The sequence below is a fragment of the Lithobates pipiens genome, unplaced genomic scaffold, assembly GCF_037356315.1.
Source record: "Lithobates pipiens isolate NorthernLeopardFrog02 unplaced genomic scaffold, aLitPip1_a1.2 Scaffold_18, whole genome shotgun sequence".
Lineage (NCBI taxonomy): Eukaryota > Metazoa > Chordata > Amphibia > Anura > Ranidae > Lithobates > Lithobates pipiens.
This window is the reverse complement of record NW_027507758.1, coordinates 344,826,290-344,847,016: the sequence shown is the minus strand read 5'-3', so window position 1 is coordinate 344,847,016 and position 20,727 is coordinate 344,826,290. Positions and strand designations below refer to the sequence as shown.

Genomic DNA, 20,727 nt, shown 5'->3' with positions numbered 1-20,727 from the left:
GAAGATGACAGCACGCCACAGGGGGGGGCTTCATTTTAAGGTAAGTCTGTCATAATGTGTTAGCATGCAATGCATACTAGCACTTTATGATATTATCCTGCAGAGGTCCAATTTTTGGGGGTTTCGTTTATTTTTTTGTTTTTTTTGCAGTTTACTACCACTTTAATAGATGATGTAGTATGATAATTCATGAGGGTTGATTTATTAAAAGAGTAAGAAGAAATCAGATACATGTTTTCTTAGGCCGCGTACACACGCGCGGACTGTTGGCCCAACTTTGTCCGTCCAACAGTTTGAGCGAACAGTCCGCTCAAACTTAGCATGGACGGACATGGCCACACACGACGGACGAACAGTTTGCTGAAACCGTGCGCGATGACGTGAACGGCACGTACGACGGGACGAAAAATACGACGTCCTATACACTGCAATGCAACCTTCCGACGTGGAAATCCTTTCTGAGCATGCGCGGAACTTAGTTGGCCGAACAAGCCTACACACGAGCGAACAGTCCGCTGAAACCTTGTTTCAGCGGACAGTTTTTCGGAATTTCCGTAAGACCTTGTTCGGCCAACTGTCCGCTGAAACTGTCCGCTGAAGCCCCACACACGAGCGGACTGTCCGCCCAAACACTGTTCAGCGGACAAGGTTGGGCGAACAGTCCGCGCGTGTGTACGCGGCCTCACTCCAGTAGTACAGAATAGGTTAATGCACAGTACAAGATTAAAGGCAGTACATATCTCTTAATCACTTAATTCTATAGTTTGATGAAAATTATGAAAATTTTTTAAATATAATAATATTAAAAAAAATATTTATCCACTTACTGGAGGTCCAATGGGTCCTCTTGGGCCAACTTCGCCTTGTGGTCCTTGATCACCCTGATTTTAACAAAAGTATAAAAAACACACAAATTCAGGGATTTTCTTTGATATGACATTAGCACACAAGAAAACCTAAGATTACAAAATTCTTCCAAGCAGTCTTTCATTTTAATACGCTAATACAGAAATACAGTCAATATATATTAACCACTTAAGCCCCGGACCATTTTCCAGCTAAAGGATTTTTTGCGATGCGGCACTGTGTTGCTTTAACTGATAATTGCACGCTCGTGCGATGTGGCTCCCAAACAAAATTGCCATCCTTTTTTCCCCACAAATATAGCTTTCTTTTGGTGGTATTTGATCACCTCTGCGGTTTTTATTTTTTGCGCTATAAACAAAAATAGAGCGACATTCAATATTTTTAACTTTTTGCTATAATAAATATCCACAAAAAATATATAAAAAATTATTTTTTCCTCAGTTTAGGCTGATACGTATTCTTCTACATATTTTTGGTAAAAAAAAAATCGCAAAAAGCGTTTATTGATTGATTTGCACAAAAGTTATAGCATCTACAAAATAGGGGATAGTTTTATGGCATTTTTAATAATATTTTTTTTTTTTACTGGTAATAGCGGCGATAAGAGATTTTTATTGTGACTGCAACATTATGGCGGACACGTCGGACAATTTTGACACATTTTTGGGACCATTGGCATTATTATTGGCATAATCGTGATCAGTGCGATTAAAAATGGGGTTAAAAAAAAGGGGCTAACCACTAGGGGGGCAGTGTAGGAGTTAAATGTGAGTGTGTGTGTTTTTTTACTGTTGGGGGCGTGGCTTGGCATGTGACATCACTGATCATCTTTCCCTATAACAGGGAACAGACGATCAGTGACAGCCACACTAGGAAGCACGAGGAGAGGTTTGTTTACACTTACCTCTCCTCGTTCTTCAGCTCTGTGACCCGATCGCAGAACACCGGCAGCGATCGGGTCAGCGGGTCCCATGGCCCACGACTGGGTCGCGAGTACGCCGCTGGCAGCGCACACGCGACCCACAGCTGGGGTCCTAAAGGGCAATGTACCTGTACGTGCCTGTGCCCAGCCGTGCCACTCTGCCGATGTGGTAATGTTTTTTTGTTTTGTTTTTTGGATAAACAAGGGGAGAGAAACTTTGTGGGGTATTCATTGTTGTCCCCACTTTTAATTTCTCCTTGTGACCTTTGTCACCTGATAGGAATTCAATATTTTACCGCTTGAACAAGGGGTGAGGTGAAATATTCCAACATGGACCAGCTGGTGCCAACTGTCTACAAGGGGACTCTAATCTTGGAATTATTTTCTTTCATTTGTTGTGTCTCTGGGTTAGGAAGTAAAGGAACGTTTCCCCAACAGGACACAGAGGGTGAAAAAAAATTAACAGAGAATGTAACCATTTAAAACTAAAGTATTCTTTTTACATTTTGAAAAAAATCAACAGCAAAATTATTACAGGAAAATATAAATTCAATCTTACAGGTTTACCAGAGTTTCCCATTAGGCCAGGTACACCAGGGGCACCAGAATTACCCTAAAGAAAATAAAAAGCAAAAGTTTAGAAATAATAATTCAAAGTTTTACATCTCTACTTAAAACATATGTCAGTCTGAAAACCAAAGTCTGATACTGGTACTATTTAATTCTTACAGTGTTTTCTTTTCAGATATCTTTAAAAATATAGCATTCAAATCATACATTTAACATTCATTTATATGTTTTTAATACACTCTTTAAATGTAGAAAGAAATGTTATCACACAGAATTGCTGAATTTATCACATATAGTGGACAAGATGGGGTTAAGAGATTGTTCTATGGAGGCGGCACTAATAAGCAATGGTAGCAAATCATAACATCCTCCCGATAAATACAATTTCCTTTTTTTTTACTGGTCTGCCTGCTAGAACAGAATTGATAAAGGGTTCCTAAGAAGACCACCTACCACCTACCAGTTCACTTCATATTCACATGCCCTGGTGTCCCACTTTCAATGAGTCAACCAGTCAGAGGCTTATATTTAGTAAAATTGACAAGGAACATAGCCTGTCTTTATTACATGATTGCCTTCATGTACATTTATAAAAAGTATAAATAAGGGCAACAATTTCATCATAACAAATACAGCAGTTTGACTGGTTTCTTCCGGCTTCAGAAGACGTTTTTTTTTTACAGTGGAAGTGAACTGCTAAGAGGAGCACATTATAAGTTCAATATACAGTATTGAATGACTCAATTTGCATGGGGGAATCAGTATGACTGGGGCTGAACCCTGGTGCTTGCAAATTAAGCCTAGAAAGAAAGCCATGTAAATGTTGCATTTAACTGAAATTAACTAATTAACTAAATAACTGTTCTATAAAAAATCTTCTTTGCTTTTAAAGGCATTCATCCATAATTCCTAAGAGTCAATGATTATATATGTTCTCCATGTCTTCTCCATAAAATGGCAGTAAGTATACTCTGACCACTAGAAAACTAGACCAAGAGATAACCAAAGTCTGTCTGTCGGATGAATCTATTCATTCATTTATATCTCACTGATCATAACCACATTCTCACATATACTGCATGTGAACACCCCCAAGTTCTCCTTACTGCAGATGCCAGGTACCAATCGTAGGAGCACATTCACAATCTACCTGCATACAATGAACACAGAGACACCACAATTTGATGATGTTACTGACAGCTCTGCTTATTCAACCATGAGAGGCATGAGGCAGTCTCTAAAATTAAGCCCATCCAGGTGAAAAGCATTAGACATGAGTGGCCGTCAGAAAGGGTGATGTTTGTTGCTGCTCATGGCTGAATAAACTGAGATGGTTGCCTTTACAATGGTTACACTGCTCTATTATCTTACATGGCAAGCAGAAGAGTTTTAAACGCGGGTGTGTTAGTTTGGTTTTCTTAAAAACTGTTTACTGTACAGGAGGAAGATGCACAATGGCCCATAATGTTTTCTAGTCTACGCTTATGACTAATGACTTATGAATTAATGGCTTATGATTTACTCCCAATAGTTCTTGTAAAATATATCTTTGGGCACAACTGAAGCCTAGGTGGGCAGTCAAGCTTGAAAATCTGCCCCTACATCTTTCTGCAAAGCTGCAAAGGGGAGAACGACGTGGAAATAAATATTGAAAGACTACATATTTATAGCCACCTTTATAGTTCCCCAACCTAAAGTTGCATTCACAGTGGCAAACTTTAGATGGATACTTTATGGTTACAGAATTACAACATTCCTCTTCATATCATTCAGGGTAATAGACTATGCCAAGAGCACCCAGAGAACACTGGATGCCCCAATATCACAAGCAATCACTTAAAGGGGAGCTTTAAAATACTATCCCTATATATAGTGGCCCTGCCACTGTGGAAATGTAGGAGAAAATGACTCAGGATTCACATTAAGGCTTATCGTTTCTGAGTCGAAAAAGTTGTATTTTTGGTTTTCTCCAGGTTCTGTAGTCCAGGATCGGGGCCTGGAACTTGAAGGTTCCAAAGTGTCTTCAGTGGGACGGAACCTTCAATCCTGTATTTGTATTTTACTGGGTGCCCGCAGCCTGTGTAAGTACACATGTTATTCCACTGGTAGGAAGGGTTCAAATTGCTGCAGATATGGAGTGCAGGATACTTGCCTGTGCATACCTACAAAGGCCTCCCAAACCTTCCTGTCATGGCTGAATCACAGGCCTTTCTGACAAGCAAACGTTTGATCCTGAAAGTAGAGAAGCTTACCCATGCCCTTCTGCCTCCTAAAAAATCCTATTAGCAAGTAACCTTCCCCTTAAGAGTGTTGAGCTTTGCCTCTTAGTGCAGCCCAACAATAGTTAATGACAAGAGGGTTTGGTAGGCTACTGCAGGTATGCCTGTACTTCATACCTGCAATTTCCAGACCGTGGCAGTAGCTAATAATTTAGTCTTAAAATATTTTCTATTGAAATTCTAACTTTTTTTACCTTAATATTTCTGTATTGTGTGATGGGACAGAGCTCCTCATGTCTAATTTATGGCACCTGGAGGAGTGAGATGCCCCTGTTAAGGTTCACACATGATCTCTTGTCCATACTTTCCCTGTTACCTCTCCTTTTACATTAGTCTCATATATTATGCCCTGTGAGTTCTGACTACATAATAACTACAGGGAGATAATACAATAAGCAGGATATTTGATTCTGGGAGGTGTTTATGCATACCATGTATATAATGCCCCCAGTGTTCCCATAGTTGCAATAAGACAGCAGTTACATTTTTTGGCAGTGTTAGAATGTCAAACTTGGCTGCCAAATAAAGTGGAAAGATGATTTTTTAATAGCAGAACACCTGCTTTGCAGCACTTATACATATTATATAATTTTTTTATGAGTTTTGCTTTGAATGAGAAGCTATATTAGCAGCGTTACCTTCTCTCCAGCAGTTCCTTTTGCGCCTGGATTGCCTGGCAAACCCTAAAAACACATAAAAAAGGTAGTTCAGATTTATATACCTTTAAGGGAAATTACCTAATTTAACAGCCTGTGCTGATTATCACTTACATGCACTTTAGAAAAAGACTGAAAATAAAAAATGTAACATTTCTGACTGTATGAAAACAAAATGCATTATGAATTCTAATGCTATCTGTCACACATTAGAAATGCTGTTCAAATGGAAAGGAGCAAAAAAATTGCATACATTGAGGGGCACATGGAGATCTTGTAACATATTGTTAATGTCATACTTCTAATTATTAGATATCATCTAGGATGAATTAGTGCTTAAAAGGCACCTTTTCTGGCACCTGTACAGATAAAAGGGTCCCACTACAAAAGAGCTAACTGTAAAACTGGAAGATGTGGCTCATATGTAATCAATAAGTTACAGACCACTGCTATACCGGTCCATCACTGCACATAGCCTAATGATGTAAAAATGATGCTAACAATGTACAATGAATTTTCGTTTCTTGCTGAATGTTTTCTAGCAATTCATTATTACTATTTTCAGCTGATAGCGCTACAATCTTTTGACATACTGCAAAAAATGATTAGTGGACCTAACAGATATATTTTTTTCATGTTAACTGCATATATACTAACATGTGGGAATAACACTCACAGGTATCCATAACCTTCATTCATTAGGCAATATTTTCCTGGCAAAGGCTTAACGCATTTCTTGGTTGTATTAACAAATGTTTAACTCAGACCTCTCGCCTTGTAGCCTTCTGCATAGTTTCAGGCCAGGTTCACACATGTGCAGTCACAATTGGGGTCTGGTGCATGTCTGTTTACCGCTTCAGGTATGATTCAGGTCAGAATTTTTGCCTGACTTTGTACCTGAACAGGACCCAAACGCACCGGACCCAAACATGCACCGGATCCTTTTTCAATCTGGACCACAGCCGCCCCAGACATGTGTCAACTTACCTGTCATCAGTGTTCATTTGGTCGACTAAAACATTTTAGTCGACTAAATGAATACTATTTTAGTCTACTAAACTACCACTGAAACTAAAACTACTGAGATGACTAAAATAGAACTAAAACTAAAATGGAATTTTAGTCGAAAGACTAAAATGGGACTAAAATTCAAATGCCATTTTAGTCAAAAGGCTTATGCCCTGTACACACAGTCGGACTTTCTGACGGAAAATGTGCGATCGGATTGCGTTGTCGGAAAATCGTGTGTGGGCTGCATCGGACTTTTTCCATCGGAAATTCTGACACAAAAGTTTGGGAGCTGGATCTAAAATTTTCCGACAACAAAATCGGATCCTTTAAATTCCAATCGTGTGTAGACAAATCCGACACACAAAGTGTCACGCATGCTCAGAATAAATTACAAGACGAAAGCTATTGGCTACTTGCCCGTTTATAGTCCCAACATACGTGTTGTACATCACCTCATTCTGAATGATCAGATTTTCTGCCAACTTTGTGTGATCGTGTGTATGCAAGACAAGTTTGGGCCAAAATCCGTCGGAAAAAATCTGACGGATTTTGTCGTCGGAATGTCCGACCGTGTATAGAGGGCATAAAGACTAAAACTAAATTGAAATCCAATTTCAAAATGAACACTGGTCTGTAGTGCATGTTCATACCTCAATACCATAAATAATAACATATTCGATTTTTCACTCCAGCATTATATGAGTTTGGAAATTGTGCAGAAATCTATTGACTCTCCTTTCTTTTTTGTTTTATGCTTTATGACTTTTTGGAATAATATGTGTTTTTTATATGTAATAAAATATTATTGTATTTTAAACTTACATGTGTTCTGTGGTACTGAGATAGTCCATTCCCCTCCTTTTAATTGTGATTGTAGTCAGACAGCCTCAGCAACTGTCTCTACCTCCCTTTTCATTTGCATAACTATTTTTGGATGATGGTACCCTAGTCATTATTATCTTTTGTAACCTCGAGGCAAACTCAATATATTTTCAAAGTCACTTGTCAGTTTTCTTTTTCCATTTTTGAATATACAGCTATTTTGGAATTTATTCTTGCAGGCTTGTAGAGTTACTGAAAGATCCAGTTCAAAAATGCTACTATAATATTGTAATTATTGCAGGTGGTTCTTCATTTTATGTATTATCTTAAACATATATTGACTTCAAATCTGTTACCTAACAGTTAGGACTTTGAGCAATGCAATACCTGTAGGAGAAAATGTTTGGTGACCAATTGGCTGTAAATTCCATTTTATAGGAAACCAGCAAAATCTTCATATATTGGAACTTTTTTAAAGGACAGGTGTACTTATCAATGTTGTTATTCCTGTATAGGTGTAAAGTCTTTTTGGCAGCTTATTTATATAATGTACTTGGTTACTAAAATGAAGCAAATGAGCAGCCTTTTAAACTGCAGTCTGTGTCACAGGGGACTTTAATGTGAAGCGTAACTGGAAAGAATGGAATAGATTTGTATGGCGGGCTGGCAAGGCAGGTTGTGTCGGCTTAGATGGATGAGCCTAGTAGCGGTGTTTTGTATAGACTCAAGAGGGAACATATGGTTTATTAGGATGCCAAATTGGAACATTTTGCAGCAGGTGAGGTGAGACATGATGAGTGGCATTAATTAGACACTTACAACCGACTGCAAACATGTTTTGCAAGAAAAGATGGCAGAGTACAGTGATGAATGAAAGACTGATGAATGATCCTATATTTTTTTTAGTAACACTTTCTTAATAAAAATCCTGCCCTGGATGGCCATACGATGCTCTATGCTGCTTACCCGGTCATTCATTTCAAATGCAACTAATCCCTTTTGCATTATAATGCAACAGCTACCAAGAGTATAATCAAATAAACAAAAAAAATCTATTCACATGAACACAGAATGCCACAAAATAGTGTTGGATTATCTATTTTACGCTATATAAAAATGAAAACTCAACAGTCAATTAGTACAGTTTGTTTGCAATATAAAAGGCGTTGGAAATTTAATTTCATCCATCTCATGGGATAGTTTTAAAATAAAACAAAACAACATATTGCCACTTCATTCCGCACAGTCTCTCCATACTTTAAAATGTGTATGCAAAGCACATTTAAAAAAAGGACGATACTAATAAACTTTTTATGACAAGAGAGAAGCTAGATGTGCACAAGTGAATATCCAGCTTCTGTCATGCCTTTAAGCAAGTGTTTCACTTTTAAAGCGTATCTATGGTCATTAGGGATGAACAAATCTACCTGGGTTCAGTTCACAAACAGTTTTGCAAATGTTTCTTTGAGTTAGAAGTTTGAAAACTTTGCAGCAAACCTTTGCAAAAATCTAATGAAAGGGGACTGTAGCAAATAGCAAAATGACCATGTGATAAGGTTGAAGGTTGTTAAAAAATAATAAATAAATTTGGTGGGTGGCTAGTAAACACTTGTTCTTCATTTTTAAACAGCAAGTGTAAAAGGTGTTATTTGCATAGCGACAGCCAACTCATTGGACTGCTGTCAGCCATTCAAGAGACAAGATTTCTAACCAATTAACTTTCAGCTTTCTCTGCAGACAGTGTGGATTCCTCTTTAAGTAGGCTAATAGTGGATAGCTGTCAGGCATTGGAGTCAGAGCACCATACAGCTCTTCTCCTTCCTGCCTTAACACTTGTAATAATTTTGGTGTTAATTACTGTTACAATTTTATTAGGGAGACAATGGTTATTCAGCTTAGAGCTGAAATAATTCAACTTATGATATACAGTGGTTAAGGTCAGCCTGACCAGTTAAAGCTAGGTCCATTATGTTTTTTTATAAGTTTCCTCTTTGCATTTGTATTATTATTATATTGGCTAATCCCTTTTATTAATTAACTGCTGCCTTCTCAAAACCAATAACCTTTTTCTTTTTTTCTTTCATGTGTGTTTCTTATTTACTGTGTTTCATCCCATTGGGGTGAATCTTGTTATTTGATTCTGCCCTTTTTTGGAGCTGGCAAGCTGTTGTCAAACTAAAATGTAAAGGTGGAAAGATAGGCACTGCCATGGGGGTAATGTACCAATGCCTAAATCTTTAAATTAATTAAAAACAGTATCTCTCCATACGCAGTATTTTTGGCTCTGCCCAACAGCTCCAAAACATAATAATATAGCTGCTATAAGCCCACGATTTTATAGAAAGGGGTTGGATTACCTATTCATTTACATTATCGGTTCTAGAGAATGCAAAATTTTTCAGCAAAAGGTCCATAATTTGTGAGTTTCGTGGATTCTAAGAATTTGTTACAAACCCATAGCAGAAGTAAAACCCCAAATTATCCCTAGTGGTTACCCTAATGCATAAATTACCACTCTGCAGCCACGCATCTTAGCATGAGCCAAATCAATAAAGTAAAAAATCCACATGGATAATATTGTAAAGGAAAACAAATGCAAGTTCAGGTGCATTAAGCCTCATTCACAACATATGCCAGTGCGAGGACCATGTTTACCCTCACAGGAATGCACAGATTTTCTGTGCATCCCTGTGCAGGCAGTTCCATTGATATCATTGGGATATGATGGCTGCATGAACCAAAATGTTGCTTTCAATTTGACATCCGTGTGGGTGCAGTTGCCTGTAACCAAATCCACACTGTATGTATTTGGGGACCTGCACCCGCCATGGATGTCAAATCTCTGCATTGCAGAGATTTCCTCTTATTTTCTGGCCAGGCAGTCACCAGAACAGAACAGGAAGTGAGAGAAGCCAAAAAAAAGCAAAACCGGACAAAAACTTAAGTTCAAACCCTTCCATGTGCTATCCAAAACTAAACCTTTTACCTGAAGTTCCACTTTAATTCTAGATATAACAATCTAGTAACACTCAAAGTAAATGAAGAAAATAGCATTGTGAAACATGTTGGTGAATTGTTCGAAGCTTGAACAGCTTTTTTTAGCTATCTATATGGTTATTGTGTTAAAAAGTAAATATTTGATCCATGAGATACTGCTAAATGCAAATAGATACATATATAGAGAAAAACTTACTGGCAATCCTTGTAATCCAGCTTCTCCAGGGGCACCAGGCTCTCCAGAATCACCCTAGATTAAATAAATACATTGTAACTATCAGTTTATAAAAAAAAAAACTCAAAACTGATTTTTTGTTTTTTTAGCATGTGCCAGATAACTAAACCACATAACAGTTCCTTACATCACAAGGGCACTCAATTTATGACTTCTTGGTGCTCTAGCTCTGCATACATGTTGTGGCCATTATAAAAGGGTCTCATGCTCCCTGTGAAACTTATAATTTACTTACGATTATAAAGAATGCAAACAGAGAGTCTGAAACTAACAAATGGTCGACAGGAGCATTCAACGTTCTAAGCTAGATGGCGGCAAAGTAAGGGATTTAGGCAGGGAGATCCTGCTGCTAAGTGGTGAAGTATCCAAGGCTTATTATCAAGCCATAGGCTGACCTAGTCTACTATGTTGCACCTACAATTAAAATAACTCTTATGGGCAGATTAGTTAAAGTAAGTATTTTGTAACTTGCATGTATAATCATAGTCTTTTCTGTTTCTCTGCTGTAAAATATAAGTAGTTCTTTATATACTGTAAATATGAGTCACCAGGCCAAGCCCTGAATACAAGTGAGCACTTCAAAATTGCTCTAATACACATTTTTTTTATTATAGTGGGTGATTTTTTTTACATCACATGCATTCCCTTCTATATAAGTAGTTACTATTGATTTAATTTACCTTTACTGATCATTATGAAAACTATCATGGAGCTTATTCAAAAAAGCATGTAACAGAGCAAACTTTACTATTTTCTATATACACAAATGTGACACATATATTCTCCATTCATGAGTATTCTCCATTCATATAATTATATATTGCAAAGAGTATCTGTATAATTATATAATGTTTGTAATAATATCAGCTCTAAGATCGGCTGAGCAATAAAAATAATTAATTTAAATTTTTAAATATATATTTATAATACTCCTAATTGCACAATATCTCTTTTATTTAAGGACCAATTGACTTTTTTTCTCCATTCAAGCTCTGAGAGCCTGTATTAAAGAATTTATAAGTGTGTAAACCACATTTGAAGAATAGGATTTCATTAAAGTGAATAAAAGCAAAACATGTACATTTAATCTTTGTAATGGTTTTAGGTGTCATATTGGTTATGAGGCTGTAACATCATTGTAACAAAGTGCGTTACACCTCTTTTAAACCATTATCGTCAGCACGTAATGCCAGAATAGGTTCTAATGGTATAATAATGGAAAGGATCAATCAAGTTCTATTCATAGACTAGTGACACTTCTAAGCTATCATTAACCTTGTCATTTGTAGAATTCTACATCAAATGTTCCACACTTTATAACACTCATTGCATTTGAAATAAGCATTATAGAATGGGATATTAAAATAAGTCATGTGTTTCGTGACATTAATGTCATGTATTTGATATATGGTAGCAGTAATATCATTGATTATATTGAAGTGCTAAAGAGATAAGTGACACTCCAATGAAATCCTTTTGTATTATTGTAATTGTTTTCGATATATCCATATGATTGTCTTTGTTCCAGTTATGAACAACAAACAAACATACCCATTTACTTTGTGCAACGATTATATATACTGTACATAGTGCATCACAGAGCAGTAATCTTCCCTTACACAGACCTTATCACAGGAATGCAAGTGGTCCAGACTTTGATTTATTAATTGTGACATATCCCCTAGTGTTTGGCGTGCTTTAGGTCTTAATAAGCCAGCTATACATCAAGCTATTATAAATACTGGTACCACACTGTGTGTTTATTGTTTTTCAATTTACCTTTGCTGCTGGCATTCCAGGGATTCCATCTCGACCATCAACGCCTGGCAAGCCCTAAAGAAAAAATATGTTTTAGTGATCTTTGGTCAATCTGTCTGTTTGTTCTATTATGATTACATAGCATTGTAGACACAATTATTAATATATTTTAATATATACAATTATGACTTTCATTATAAATATATTATAATTTTAAAATCGGATTAAAAACATTAGTTAAAGCAAAAATAATGTGTTGACTTTGGATGTGAGCTTGATCCACAATAGCCAACTTTACTATACATTTTTGAAATATAGTAGGAAGCCTTCATAATAACCGATTTGAATGGCACATTAGCATTCATCCATTTAAAGTTTTGAGTTTGAGTTTAGCTGGGCATTAGCCATGTACAAAATAATAGTAATGATTTATTTTTACTTGGCAATCATTTAGTAGGCACTCCATTCTAAGCTGACATTGAAAATGTTGGCAGATGCTGGAGAGTTAAATCGCTGAATTTGTTTTTTAAGTCTTTTGAGAACCCCGCTGCTGAGATCTATGTGTTTGAATTCCCAGATCTTTACATTTGCTGTAGAAATTACACCCTACTTTTTGTGTACACCCTATTTTTCTTGGTGGGTTGATGGACTTATATAAACCTTGCTTTAAATGAATTGTTTCAGACTGACATTAATAACCACAGTCTTAGCTAATAATGTACAATATGACCAAGTATTCATTACATAGGATGGATCAGTGACTGGGCCAGTTATGGTATAATTCCAAAGAAAAACATTTTTATAGTCTTGGATAGAGTGAACAAGAGTTAGAAGCCTTATTACATTCATATTGCTGTGTGTGCCCTCATTAAGAGATTCCAATAACTTTCTATTCTAGTGATGAAGTTATCAGTGGCAGTGAGGGTACAATGGCGTGATAACATGGCAACACCATCTCATGCAACCTAATATCACATGAGAAAATAATAGGAACATGGGTGCTCAAGGCAGCCACCCATGTTATAATCCAACATTGATTCTATATATATATATATACTACTTTACCAATAGTAAAGTTAGGTGACATAGCATGCAATTTTATCTGGGAGTGCAGTAGTATAATATACAGTTCACCAGAAGTACAGTTTTTTTATTTATCTAGAGAGGAAACCAAATTTTACAAAATAATGTATTGAAGAAAAAGATGTGGTCCTCGCAGAAAAGAAGTGACACTTTATTTATTAACCAGCTCATCAGGAGACTTATAGGATCAAAACCATAGACTCATTTTTAATACTGATTCACATATCCTACTATGCTTTACCAATGTAATTGGTAAATGAGTTGTAAGAACTCACTATGGTGTTGTGCATTTGTAACAAGCACCTACAGTCCCTTGAAAAAGTATTCATACCCTGTGAAATTTTCCACATTTTGTCATGTTACAACCAAAAATGTAAATGTATTTTATTTGCATTTTATGTGATAGATCAACACAAAGTGGCACATAATTGTGAAGTGGAAGGAAAATGATAAATGGTTTTCAAAAACTATATATGTGAAAAGAAAAGTGTGGCATGCATTTGTATTCACCCCCCCAAGTCAATACTTTATAGAACCACCTTTCGCTGCAATTAAATCTGCAAGTCTTTTTGGGGATGTCTCAGCTTTGCACATCTAAAGAGTGACATTTTTTTCCCATTCTTCTTTGCAAAATAGCTTAAGCTCTGTAGATTGGATTTGCCACAGATTCTCAACTGGATTTAGGTCTGGACTTTGACTGAGCCATTCTAACACACAAATATGTTTTGATATAAGCCATTCCATTGTAGCTCTGGCTGTATGTTTAGGGTCGTTTTCCTGCCAGAAGGTGAACCTCCGTCCCAGTCTCAAGCCTTTTACAGACTGTAACAGTTTTTTTTTTTAAGATTAACCCGTATTTGGCTCCATCCATCTCCCCGTCAACTCTGACCAGCTTCCCTTTCCCTTCTGAAGAAAAGCATCTCCACCACATGATGCTGCCACCGCCACGTTTTGTGGTGGGGATGGTGTGTTCAGGGTGATGTGTACTGCTAGTATTCCAATCCCCATAACGTTTTGTTTTTAGGCCAAAAAAGTTAATTTTTGGTCTCATCTGACCAGAGTACCGTCTTTCACATGTTTGATGTCATGGCTTCTTGCAAACTGCAAATGGGACTTCTTACTGCTTTCTTTCAACAAGGCTTTCTTTTTGCCACTCTTTTATAAAGGCCAGATTTGTGAAGTGCATGACTAATAGTTTTCCTGTGAACAGATTCACTCGCCTGAGATGTGGATAACTGCAGCTCCTCTAGAGTTACCATGGGCCTCTTGGCTGCTTTTCTGATTAATGCATCCCTTGCCTGGTCTGTCAGTTTAGGCGGACAGCCATGTCTTGGTAGGTTTGCAGTTATGCCATACTCTTTCCATTTTTGGATGGTGAATTGAACAGTGCTCCGTGAGCTGCTTGGGTTATTTTTTTAGAACTTAACCCTGTTTTAAACTTCTCCATAACTTTATCCCTGACCTGTCTGGTGTGTTCCTTGGCCTTTATGATGTTATTTGGTCACTAAGGTTCTCTAGCAAACCTCTGAGGGCTTCACAGAACAGCTGTATTTATACTGAGATTAAATTACACACAGGTGGACTCTATTTACTAATTTGATATCTTCTGAATGCAATTCGTTCCACTAGATTTTAGTTAGAGGTATCAGAGTAAATTAGGCTGAATCCTAATGCACCCCACAGTTTTATTTGTAAAAAAAAATTAAAAAAATTTATAATTCTCCTTCCACTTCACAATTATGTGCCACTTTGTGTTGGTCTACCACATTAAATCCCAATAAAATACATTTAAATTTTTGGTTGTAACATGGCAAAATGTGGAAAATTTCAAGGGCTGTGAATACTTTTGCAAGGTACTGTATGTAGGGTTGCCAACTGTCCAGGATTCACCCGGACAGACCGGGTTTGGAATCATGCATCCAGGTTTCAGACTGCCTGAAACCTGGACACATTATTTAGACTGGATTATGGCTTCCCAGCAGGGTTGCTAGCTGCAGCTCTAAGCTGAGAGTGTCTGTTACACTTTTTCACACTGCCCAAAGTCAGCACTAACAGTTCCTCCAGCCACACACACACACACACAGACGGGAGAGGAGAGAGGGCTTGCTCTGCACCTCTTCCCCCACCCCTACCCCTCTGTGTCTTCCCACACTCCAATCCCCAAGTCCCCTCCCTTACATCAGAGTCTGCAGAGTCCCCCCTTACAGTGATGTTGAGTTCAGATTTAAAAGGGGAACTTTGTGGATTCAGATGTAAAATGAGAACTCTATGGACTCTGTGGAGTTTTTACAATAAATAAAATTGCTGTGTGCCACTAAAGTGTTCGGGTTTGACTTTAAGAAAAGGTGGCAACCCTAACTTTACATCCCACTTAGCCCACGTACACACGGTCGGAGATTTTGCCAACCAAATACGTTGGATTTTGTCCGTCGGATTTAGTCCGACGGATTGTGTCCGAAACTGTTGCATGCACACGGTCGGCCAAGTTGGCGAAAAATCCGATCTTTCAGAACGTGATGACGTAATTTCGTTACGATGGGACTACATTCAGGCTAGTAGCCAATAGCTTTGCTGTAGGAATTTGATCTGAGCATGCGTGGCACTTGGTCTGATCAAAATTCGCTACACATGATCAGATTAGGTCCGTCCGGCCCAGTTGGTCGGGAAATATTTCCAACATGTTGGAAAATTGGGTCGGAACGGAGATTCGGACGGAATCAGTCCGATGCATACCACACACAGTCGGATTATCTGACAACACGGTCCGATAACACTCATTCCGACAGATTCTCCGACCGTGTGTACAAGGGCTTACAGTACTGGATTTATGGATGGTATGCCAACAAATGAGTTATGTAATCTGGAAGTTTACACTGCCTACTAATCAGTTGGTAGAGCAACGTTCATCATACTCAACTCAAGTTATTTTGTGCTTTGGAGGAAAAGCCAACCAAAATCAATTTCACAATAACCTTCTAATACCAAGGGAAGAGAAAGTTTGTGGTTGTGTAGATTTAAACTGCTAATTAGTGAAGTGAAATTAACATACCGCTTCTCCTTTAGATCCTGGCATTCCAGAAATTCCTCTTGGTCCAGAAATTCCCTGGAAAAAGCAAATGTTCATAAAATGTTGTGCATTGCTTAAAAATCTGCTAGCTGTTGGGCTTCACAAATATGTCTTAGGCAGATTAATATTTATTCAAGATCAAGTACAAATTATACTTACTCTTTCACCTTTGGGTCCAGCTTCTCCTATTGAACCTCGCTGGCCTTGGTCACCCTGAAAAAAGAAAAAAAATATATATATAATTTTTTTTTTTTTAACTCAACACATTCCATCTTATTTTACCACTGCCTGTGCATGGACCAATTATGAGGCCGACTAGATTTGCCTTATATGTTTGTAATCAGCCTGTGTGTTAATAAAATTGCCCAAAGGCCATGAATATCCATTCGGAAATCAAACAAGCAAAATGTAAAATTTAATTAGAGGATAATCATGTATGTCAATGAGTGTGTCAATGCAGCTGCTCCCATTATCCTTCTACAACTGGCAGTTGGCTGAGGTGTCAGATCACGTCAGCATAATTCACAGCACCAAGTTAGAGCTAATATTTATAAATATAGTTGGTGATACTTACAGTTGCACCAGCAACTCCCCGGGGACCAGGTTCTCCATCCACTCCACGGTTACCCTTAGAAGTAAAAATTATTAAACTATAAAAACAAAGTATATATAAAGGTAGCAAATATAAATTTATTCCACTGTACTTTTTTTACAATCATTTGGTTTAGCCAGCCATGGTGTACATCTTCTAAATGCAATTTAGTACAGGAAGGGTTATATACCGTCTCACGCAGATATACTGCGGCAGATGGGCACGTACAGCTTTTGTGTTCTCCCAGTAGGGGGGGGGGGGGTGCGGGGAGCTGTCCCTGCCGGGAGAACACAGTAATTGTTGCCAGCGGCTATAGTTGCCTGCAATAATTGCACCCTAACGATCCAACATGCTGATTGTACCCAAGTCGACTTGGATACAATCAGCCTGCCCATACATGGTTAGAATCTTGGCCCGTCCCTGGTGAGATTTAAATGGTCTATGGCTAGCTTAAGAAAAATCATACATGGTAGAGTCATGTTTTAGCATAGCTTGTAATGTTCGTGTGAGGATTGAATTGTACAGGCCTTTCATAGCTTGTAATAAGTATCTCTGACTTTTGCAAAACTCATGTTATTGCACACAGAGATCTTCAAGCACTTTGAAATCTTTGCATAAGTTTGCAACAGCCAAGCTAATCAATGGAGTTAAATAAAAATAATGTTTATCAAATCTAAGCTCCTAATACACATGGGTGTTGATTTTCTAACAGCAAAATGAATGTGGTAAAATTTAATTTTGTAAAGAATACCCAATAGCATGCAAGTAAAATTTTTTTTTTTTAAATGCAGCGTGCACGTGGTTAGATCATGGAAGTCACCAGGGCTTCACATCTTTCACTAAGCTCTGGGGCAAATTTCTTTCTAAAGTGAATAATCAACGTGCCTTTAGTAAATCAATCACACTGAGTGAGTCAGGAGAGAGCTTGCTTGCTACAACAGGTCCTGGCATTACAAAACTAAGTTTAAGGATGGACCCATGTATTTCTGACAATTATGGGCAGCGAAACACATCCCTGTCTACTGCCAACCTATAGCCAATCATATACAGAAAGATAATTACCACACCTCTATAAAATATTAGTGATCTACTTTGCGTTATAACAATCACTGAGTATGTGAATATGCTGGTACTTTTCAACACATACTGGGAAATGCTTAGAAATTACTGCAATCAATAATTAAATTTAAAAAATCACATCACTCCCCTCTCAAAGCCTTCGGGTTTTTTCATTTCTGTTACCCCATGAGGAAGTACAAAGATGCAAGATGCATCTGCAATGATCAAGTGTAATTTTATACACGAGAGCTTAACATAAGAGATGCATTCTAAAAATGCTGTTGAAGTTTTTTAAGTTGTATCCCTTATGTTCAAAGTCCTCACATGGTTAAAATGTGATGACAAAATCTTGTTTGCACTTGGAATCCCTTTGTTATGTTGTATACTGGTACTGATTGACAAATCATGCTTGAATTTAAATGTAAAATTTGAGTTTTGTTTGCAATTGGAATCTGTTATCGTGTGTGTTGATGGGAGAATTGTTTAAATTTAAATGTAACAGGTGAATCTTGTTTGTAATTGGAACCTCTCTATTATATTGTATTCTGATGGGCGAACTGCACTGTGAATCCTTTGTTGGACCCCTTTGATCCTCTCAAAGCACTTCCTTACTCATATGCAATACCTAAGATATGACGTTATAAGATATTTTTTGTATAAAACCAGATTTAGAAAGAATACCAGCAAAGCTGAAATTACTAAGCTTACTTTACTCCCTTTGGGTCCCATGACACCAGTGATTCCTCTTAAGCCTTGTGGCCCCTACAACAAAAAGACATGGAATGTTGTAAATCTGATCAAACATCATCATAATTGTACATATGCGAGTAATATAATTTTTTTTTAGTGGTAAGCGAAAACTATACAATTGCACAGCAGTGTTTGTGATTGTATGCTGCTGGAAAATATTCTTTTTTTGAAAAGGAACATATCAAACATTTATTTCATAAGGAATTTATATACACAGAACTGCAATGGCTTTACTGTCACAACAATTCTTTATTCATACTATTTCCTTGCCATGTAAGAGAGTGTCTGCAGGCAATGTGCCCTGTTAACCTGTGCGCCATGTCAGGTCACACACTTACAAGGTAAAGCTGTAACTGTGGAGACATAGCATTAACAACTTCTCAGTGTTAAATGTGCACTGGAATAAATGCTTCTGTTTAATACAAAATGCTTACCTTTAAGGCATGGTTTATATAGGCTAGTTGTGAAAAATAAATATTCAGAAATACATAGAGACATTCATTCCAAAGCACCAAGAGGCTGAATCTATTTCTGTTTACTTTGCACCTAAGTTTTGCAGATTTGCTCATATATTTTTACATTTTGCACCTTTGTGTATTTGTCCATATTCACCTTCATGGAGAAGCATAGTGAAGTCTAGGGGTGTATTTTGATATGCCTAGAATGGGAGAACATGACCAGGCCACTATAGTATACTGGAGTGAGGCATAAGATGCAACACTATAGCACCCATATTTAAATAAACCTATTTAGATAATTCCTCAACTAAATGCCTTGTTTTAGGTGATGTAACAATTACTTTATCAAGCAAATCAACTCTTGCTATTAGACATAAAATTATCTATATGCACATTATACCAAAATCCAGTTGAACTTGGAGTTTTGGTGCTCACATACAATTCTAAAGACATCTATCTACTGATATACCTATAAATGTGACACATGTACTCATTTCAATTGTAAAATAATCTAGATGTCACTAATCATAATCAAATCAGATTGATGTAAATATATCTGTCAGGATAATTTCCAAAATAAAAGCACTTTACTGGAGGGCCTTGGGTTCCGATGTCTCCAATAACTCCTTGCTCTCCTTCTTCTCCCTGTAATAATAGAAAACAAAATTAGTCTGAAGTAATCCCTTCATTATTCTATATGCTGCATAAAACACTTGGTAATGTACTGAACATCAGAGTATCTCTGTTTCCAAAAGCAGAACTTGAGGTACCTACTACTGCCTTGGTAAGTCTCCATATGATAAACCACACCATGTCAACATCACAGTTATAAAGGAGGATTTTTGCATAATGCTTGAAATGCATTGAATGGCAAATAAAAATGTTATACAGGCTGATCCCTATTACTTGGCAAACTAATTTTCTCAGTCCATGCAATCTAACTTTCCCAAGTACCCTGTTGGACTTCCTTCAGGCATTAGAGAACTGGCACATGTTATCAATCAAATTAATCATTTGGAGCCTTCACCAAGCTTAAAGCCCAGTGTTCCTCCACCCTAACTCTTAAAAATATAAAAACCAGACACTGGTTTTAAATGTTCCCCAATCTGTCCAAAACCACAAATAAAAGTTCCAGATGAAGTTTTATTTTTTACTTTCACCTATCTAATTATTTTTAAATACATCAGTATAAAGTCTGACAATTTTCTCTTAAGCAATTTAATTTTAAGTAAACAAAATCTGGGCCCAATCAAACTCCAAGGGGTACAAGTATGTAGTAAACTAACTATTATAATTATACAGAATTGAAATAGTGCCAACAGTTTACACGGCACTTAACAATAAAAAGGAAGACATTACAGTTACAATACAATAAAATACAAGAGGGTTAGGAAAGCCCTGCTCGCAAAAGCTTACAATCTAATAGGGTGGGGGCAAGTGGTAGAAAAGGTAGTAACTGTGGGGGGATGAGCTGATTGAAGTGATAAAAGATTAGTTGGAGGCGTGATAGGCTTCCCTGAAGAGATGAGTTTTCAGGGATCGCCTAAATACAGCCAGAGTAGGAGATAGTCAGACAGATTGAGATTGAGAGTTCCAGAGGA

At 37.3% G+C, this 20,727-nt stretch overlaps 1 protein-coding gene across 1 annotated transcript in view; it reads right to left on the bottom strand.

Moving 5' to 3' along the window:
- COL9A1 (collagen type IX alpha 1 chain) overlaps positions 1-20,727 on the bottom strand; it is a 178,013-nt gene that overhangs the window by 49,765 nt on the left and 107,521 nt on the right. Inside the window, exons 19-28 of the mRNA XM_077487414.1 lie at positions 19,718-19,771; positions 18,627-18,680; positions 16,842-16,895; positions 16,427-16,480; positions 16,250-16,303; positions 12,139-12,192; positions 10,321-10,374; positions 5,277-5,321; positions 2,349-2,402; positions 828-881 (exon numbers count right to left, since the gene is read on the bottom strand). Of these exons, the coding sequence (XP_077343540.1) occupies positions 828-881; positions 2,349-2,402; positions 5,277-5,321; positions 10,321-10,374; positions 12,139-12,192; positions 16,250-16,303; positions 16,427-16,480; positions 16,842-16,895; positions 18,627-18,680; positions 19,718-19,771 (531 nt within the window). The remainder of the gene's footprint in view (positions 1-827; positions 882-2,348; positions 2,403-5,276; positions 5,322-10,320; positions 10,375-12,138; positions 12,193-16,249; positions 16,304-16,426; positions 16,481-16,841; positions 16,896-18,626; positions 18,681-19,717; positions 19,772-20,727) is intronic.